Source organism: Metarhizium brunneum, chromosome 5 (genome assembly GCF_013426205.1).
Source record: "Metarhizium brunneum chromosome 5, complete sequence".
In the NCBI taxonomy this organism is placed as follows: domain Eukaryota; kingdom Fungi; phylum Ascomycota; class Sordariomycetes; order Hypocreales; family Clavicipitaceae; genus Metarhizium; species Metarhizium brunneum.
This window is the reverse complement of record NC_089426.1, coordinates 3,563,235-3,570,239: the sequence shown is the minus strand read 5'-3', so window position 1 is coordinate 3,570,239 and position 7,005 is coordinate 3,563,235. Positions and strand designations below refer to the sequence as shown.

Sequence of the window (7,005 nt, the reverse complement as noted above, 5' to 3'; positions counted from 1 at the left end):
TAGCCTGCAACTTCAACTACTCCGTATATTCTTAGCAATGTGCGGCCGAGATCAGCCAGCAGCAGCAAACGTTTGATGGCGTGGGTGGCGCCGGTCGCTTGACTCAGCACAACGGGATCCAGGCACTTCAAGAGACTCTTTTTCGCATTTGGGGACTAGGCGCTCGCCGAATTTCACCTAGTTGGGAGTCGGTATAGTTGGCATTTGGGAGTTGGGAGCCCAGCGCCATATTGCGCTGGGGGCATTTGAGAGCAGCAGATATTGGTACCCTACCGTGTAAATGGAGAACGGAGTGCCGTCGGTCGGAACCACATTTCCGCGGGAAGCGTAATTGTGCGTACTTTGCTGTATTGTGCGGAGGAGATACTAGGGATACGTGGTAAACTTTACGAGTCGGCATCTCTTCCTCTTTCGAGTGCAAGCGATTGAGTAACTATCTCGTCCTACGGCGCCTGCCAGGCGCTGATTGACGATTGATGATCAACCAACGCCCCATTCCAGAGCAGGGACGATAGCGCTCGCATTATTACGGAGAGTTTTACGGAGTAGGATGGAGTTCAACTGGCAGACTTCACAAACCCACTGTCGCTGAGTCACGAGAATTGAACTGCTTAGCTCCATGAGGCAAGTGGCGCCATTTCTCCGGGGTTCAAGACTATCACGGAATTACGGGACATCCAGTCTATGCACGGGGTATGGCAGGATGTACTGCGAACTCCTCAAAGTTCCGCATCATACGGAGTACTTGTCTGTAGAAAATTTTTTCTCCTTCTTCAGCCGATAGCACATGAATTAATTCGACCCAAAGGGAGGGGCATGAAAAGGAGAATGCTAATGCTGGACCCGCAATCATGAGCATGTCTCCATTCTTTATCGCAGCTGGCCAATAGGCCGGCGGCCGACACGCGGTGCTCATTTACGACTCGTATAGTAGGCGTGCCTGCCGTCCTTGTCTCCGCTCCGCACTAGTTGCCTGAGGCGTTTGAGCCAGCAAGACGTCAAAGGAGGAGCACTTGAGCGTTTCGAGCAAAAGTTAAAAGTTCTTGTTCCTGGTCCTGTCCTGTTCCTGTCCATGGTCCCCGCAAAGAAGGCCGTTGCGCAGTCCGACAGACGCATCTCTAGAACCGCTGCCGTTGTCCACACCTGGGCTAGTTTCCATCGTCAATACAGCCAGGGTTGCATGCATCAACCACGTCGACTGTCGCGCATCTTCGTCTGTCAGATGGTCCCCCGTTCCCGCGACCAGGGCCGGGGACAACCGCCACTGTCGAGCACAGGGGGGGGCAGGGCCGTCTTTCATCCACAGTCTTATTCAAAGGCGGAGGGGGTGGTCGGGTGGCTGGTGGGCAAGCGAGTTAGCCAGGCATGGCCAAAAAGCCCTGACACCTATTCACCCACACCGCCCAACGCTAATCCAGGACAGCACGAGGCATAAGCCGCGTACACGTGGAGTCGCAGGTTGTCGAAATGTCGAAAAGCAATGGGCCTTCGGGCGGAGTGGCATGGCATGGGTCCAGACACCGGAGCCACCGACGAACAAAGAACGACAAGGTACATACTGCTCCTGAAAGAAACAGAGCAGAGCTACTCGATATAATTTCAGACGCGACCATTTCAGCGTCATGGCAGGGCCGATTCAGGTCTATTCCCGTTGAACGATATGCCTGTAGCCCCTTTCTTGGGCAGCCTGTGAAGTGGGCATCCTTCATATAGGGTAGGTATTCCCTCTGTGCTGGTTGCTCGCTTCGAGTATTTTGATTGTCCATAAAACCAGCCTGTTTCTGAATATTGGCTTTTCCTCCTTGTTCTTTACTCTAGGGACCCCATGGAAGTAATTGCCTTCCCTTATACGTTGTGGCGGGAACATCCGTTATAAGGATGGGATTTCTCACTGACATATTAATCAAACTAGATGGGAAGCTGGCTGCCCGTGTCCGAGTAACCTATGGCTCGGCATTAATGTCACAATGCGAGCTGCACCGTCTGCCGGTGTCGATGCGGTCGCCATTACTGTTTATTTTCTGCCCCAATCACCCCGCAAATTGTGTTCGAAAGGTCGTTGGGGTATCGATGTAGGCCATGGAAAATGGTCACACAACGGGATGGTCCCTTGGGATGCTCAACTGACATGCCTGTGATGCAAGGTCGACTCCCTTGACGCACGTTCGGGGGGCGGCCCGCGTGTAGGGCTGACGAACTAGAAGCACATGCCGAGTGAAGACATTCCAACACCATGTTCGACGCGGGTGCCCTGGTCCCTGGGCGCCTTGCGTTGCGCACCTGTTATCGACATGGCATCCCCACCGTTCCAGAAGAGTTTAAAGTCGCAATGGGATGTGAGCTACTGGCGCACATGCGTGCGGAGAGCAAAGCAGCCCGGGAGGCAAGGATATCGTGTAACATCATCCCCCGTCACCAGTGGACGGAGTTGCACCCTTGTCATGCTCGGAATCATTCAAGGCCAGCGAGCCGGGGCCCAAGTTTTGCCTAGGGGCCCGGCAGTGTTCCACAGCAGTGGAAGCCCAAGATCCTGCCAGCCTGCCCACACAAAATGCCTGATGAGTGCGGGAGTATGGAGAGCAGAGCATCTACATATTATATCCCCTCACATATACAGACATCACAGATAACTCGGTAACGGAGGTAATCAAAGGATAAGAATCGCAAATATGGACATTGAGTATTCACTATATGACACTCCATATGTCTCTGTCCAGTGCCTTGCCATGGGCAGCTCTGGTCTGCAACGGTAGTCATTCCCTACCCCCTTTGAAAAGACAACATACAGATTGGGAGAAAAGAGCCAACTTGTTGCCTCTGTACAATGATAGCACGAAGACCCGAAGCCTAGGTCAAAGCAATTGTGACGGTCAGACATAATGCTACATGCCCCATCGCACACTACCTTAAGCTGGGCACTAAAGTCTATTTTGATTTAAGATGTGCCGACCGGAGATAATTGTGTGGATCTGGGCTTGAAGCACAAACGTCCAGAACCCGCCATGTTACCAAGCATGATCCTGAATCTCCTCAAGGTTTCATGAGACCACGAAAAAGGTTGTTAGGGCAATTCAGGATACGACTGAGCTAGTTGGCTAGAAGATCATAAAGAGACGCGACAAATTGCAGATCACAGATATATTATCCCGAGAATCCGAGAACATCTGTGCGGAATATTCGATATTAAGAATGCGACCACAAAACGTCCCAATCGAATACCTTGGGGTAATTAAACGACCCCATGAGGCTAGAACCTGCCGTGTCCTTTTTAGCAGTACCTATTCAATTCGCGATCCCATTGTACACCAACTACGCAAACAAACCCTGAGTTGGCTAGTTGACAAGCGTTGGTTCTATAAATATCTTTCAGTAACAGTAACATGGCACAAAGCTGCGTATTGCATATGTACACAGCACATTGGATTCGGGAAGCCCTCCTCCCGATCACCTAACTAATGTAAATTGCAGGATGACCGGACAGGTCGAACACGGGCATCCGAATGGCTTATCGATGCCGGAGTCATATGAAAGCGGCTTGCAGGACATCCCCTGAGGTGCACAGAGGGCTGGGCATGCCTCAGAATGCCCCTTGCGCTCCCTCAATGGACAATACATACGTTGTCTTCGAAACAGACTCGCATCAATGAGTGCTCCTGTTGGGGCTGTTTTATCCTGTCACCACTGACTGGACTGGGCTGATGTTATCAGATTCTGAAGGGGACGTAAGCGATACTGATTAATACAAACAAGGTATGTATGCAATATTCAGCCACAATCATCGCATGACCACGGGTCTTAGTAAGTCACTACCTGGTTAGCGTTGATATCCCGACGTTGCACCAGACAAGGCTGTCCATGTTTTTGGCTAGAACGCATATTTCCGGCATAAAGGGTTGAATTGCACACGTGTGGAAGCTGCAGACGACAATAACGTCAAAATCCGGTTGCCAATCATGAGAAAGCTTGTGTGTAGATGTCTAATTTTACTTCATGCAGTGATCCTTTGACTTTTGGATTCATCAAACCGAAGCGCAACCGTGGCCGGCTGGGGGCCATGAATGGAGCCGGAGCATCCACACACGCCCGATGCCATCCGTTGTGGGACATCATCCTTCGGACTTGCAAAACCTAGCCTTCGCCTTTGCTTGGTGTGAATTCACCCAGGCATCAGATGTCTCCATCACCAAATCCAGAAACAGGATGACCGCGAACGAGCCAGGATACACGGATCGTGTGTTTTGTTTTGGGAGAGAGGGGGGGGGGGGGGGTTGGTTCAGCAGATCCCTGCTGAAGGCACGCGAGGGAATCTCGCAATGGAGGCCTTCAGCCTTTCCTTTTCCCTGCCCCTACAAATTGGTCAGTGACATACATAGCTGGAGACGACGGTATAGGGGAGAGCTACTAACACCAACTATTTTTGTTCGTTCTTGGTGCCGTAGTTTTAGCTGTCGGAGCAGCACTCTCTGACAGTTCTATTCCATTCTTTGTTTTGGCTTTTCAGAATCCGTTACATATTGCAGTTGAAGAGGCCAGGCGGATGGTGCCTTGTCGTACGGATAGAGTGGGAATACTACAGAGAACTTTATGCGGGTGTTTTCTCCCTGGACAACTAACTGGACGATCATGGCCCCGTTTCATTCACAATTATGCGCCATAACCTCACACTTCTACACATTGCACGGCGTAATATATTGACGCATCCGGTTGAGGTCACGCTCTATAATAGCAGTCTGACACACTGGCAGGCAAATCGCGTTCAGACAGAACATTCCTGCCCACCTGCTTGCTATTACCACTTATTCTCGACCCAGGCGTATGTATGTATATACATGCAATTTTCTCTTCAGCCTCTGATCAGGCTCTGCTGGCAGAATATACAGCAGCGTGGGGAATGAGAGAGGTGTTATGTATGCCATACAGCCAATCAATGGCGATCGGGGAAGCTCAAAATCAACCCGGGTGGTGCAAAAGACAGCAAAACGGAGGGCGTCAAGTTGTAACTGCGGTATTGTATCCAAATGTCTCGATACATACTTATGTACTCGGTACTTGTGGATACGTTTCTACCTGGTAATTACACCCTGGCAGCAATAGGGCACCCGAGTCTCAACGAGTCGATGGCCCAGTCCTCCGCTGGTCTTCGAAGACGCGACAGATGCCATTGGTAGGCCGAATCGTCGCGCGATCGCGATAAGAAACGCGACCAAACGATGAAGAAGACAAGCAATGATGAAACCGCCCTGATGGCGCCCAAGGGTTGATGAGACCAGGGGCGGCATTGTATTTGTGTCGTGTCGTGGCACAGCCAATCATCTTCTCTGTCTAGTGACAGCAACCCGACTGCCACGATTCCTTGCACAGTACATATTATTGTATTGTACAATTCGGATGAGTTCTTCGGTATGGATGTGTCTGGTTTGGTAATGCCGAGTAACCACAACCACCCCATGCCTACCTCTCCCATGTCTACTGGTACTACTACTCGGACCCGTAACTGCAATATGTGCCACATTAACGGACAGACGACAGATGGGCGAGCGGCTTAGCGGCTTAATCGCAATACTTGACAGGATATCTCGTCGTTGGACGAGCTGACGGCGGATAGTTGTGGTGTCAAAATGTCAAACACAAAGTGTTGACTGCAGACAAAGCACAAAGTCATGGAAGGGAGGGAGATTGGCTCCGCGTTGCAGCCTGATACCTCCAACACACGTCGACAGTCGGCATGGTCCTCGAAACGTCAGTAAGTGATAAAATGCCTCACATGTGACATGAATACTATACCGAGAGTGCTATTTTTATATAACAAACAAGTGACGAAACTTGACAGGCAGTACATGATAGTACTACATACATACATACTTGACCCAAGCACATACATACACCTACTCCGTACCTCGGTAGGCATGTAGTCTGCTAGTGGAGTATGTACGTACCGCGTTCTCAATTTGCGGCACATGTCCATGCAATGCAAGCAGTCCCGTCTGTGACAATTACTAATAGTGTACTCCGTACATGGCCATTCTCGGGGGTCTGGTGAAGTTGGCAAATTGGCAAAGTACAGACGGAGTTGGACGACTGCCGCATCAGGACGCCGACGACAGCGACGAGTGCTCGGATCCCCGCCCCTTTCCCCCGAGTCCGCAACAGGGATCTTGGATCTGCACCATCGAGGCAAGGCGAGGAGGTGGTGATGAGAAGGTTGGTGTCGTTGCAAGGTGCGAAAAGATGGGCTGAGGGCCACAGGGACGAGCAACGGGGCGACCCACAAGTTGCCACTCCCATCCATTAGGCCCGACGCTCGTTTTGGGGGCGGGAAGGGCGTCCCGAGGGTTGAGGGTTGCTTGCTTGGTCCAAGTTGTCGTTTGGCTCTTTATGCGCTCGCTGTATGGAGTACTCGGTACGCAGTACTCGGTACGGAGCTACGCGTTGCAATTGTCGGTCAGGACCTGGCCATCAGGCTATCCGTGGATGAGCATGAGCCATGGCTTGGTCAAGATGGTGCCGCCTCAGCCACACTGAGAGCTCGCTTCTGGGACCAGTTGGGAAATGCCTGGTGCTTATTAAGGCTATTCTTGGGGGGGAGGACGACTACGTACTGTCATTGGGCCGGCTGTGTCGAGAGGACTTTGTCCTTACCGCTTTTTATCATGTTTGTACATATGTACCTGTTGGTGGTGGCGTCTGCATTTTTGCGCTCCTTAATGTCCGACTTCCGTGACCGAAACAAGTCAGTTGAAGCGGCGGGCGGTCGATATTGGTCGCGCCGACGAGTTGACGTTGGCTGAGAGAGAGACCAGACGCAATCGCAATCCTCCCAGGCCATGTGTGTGCTACGGTTGGTTGGCGATGGCTGTCTTCCAATGACCAAAGTGAGGCGGATTCGTTTCAGACAAAGTTAGCTTGCACGGCATGTTCGACGTCGAGTGCGTCCCAATCTTATCCCAGGGCACTACTAGTCTGCCAGAGCCCGAGTCTAATGGAGATTACCGACGCCTTAGGAGC

General features: G+C 51.5%; 1 protein-coding gene across 1 annotated transcript; it reads right to left on the bottom strand.

The window, feature by feature from the left end:
• Positions 1–1,033: 1,033 nt before the first annotated feature.
• On the bottom strand, positions 1,034–1,159 carry G6M90_00g091350 (uncharacterized protein; the record flags this gene model as incomplete). The annotated part of the gene is made up of 1 exon (XM_066131398.1): positions 1,034–1,159. One exon carries the CDS (start codon positions 1,157–1,159, stop codon positions 1,034–1,036), a length of 126 nt encoding a protein of 41 aa, XP_065987479.1.
• Positions 1,160–7,005: the final 5,846 nt, after the last annotated feature.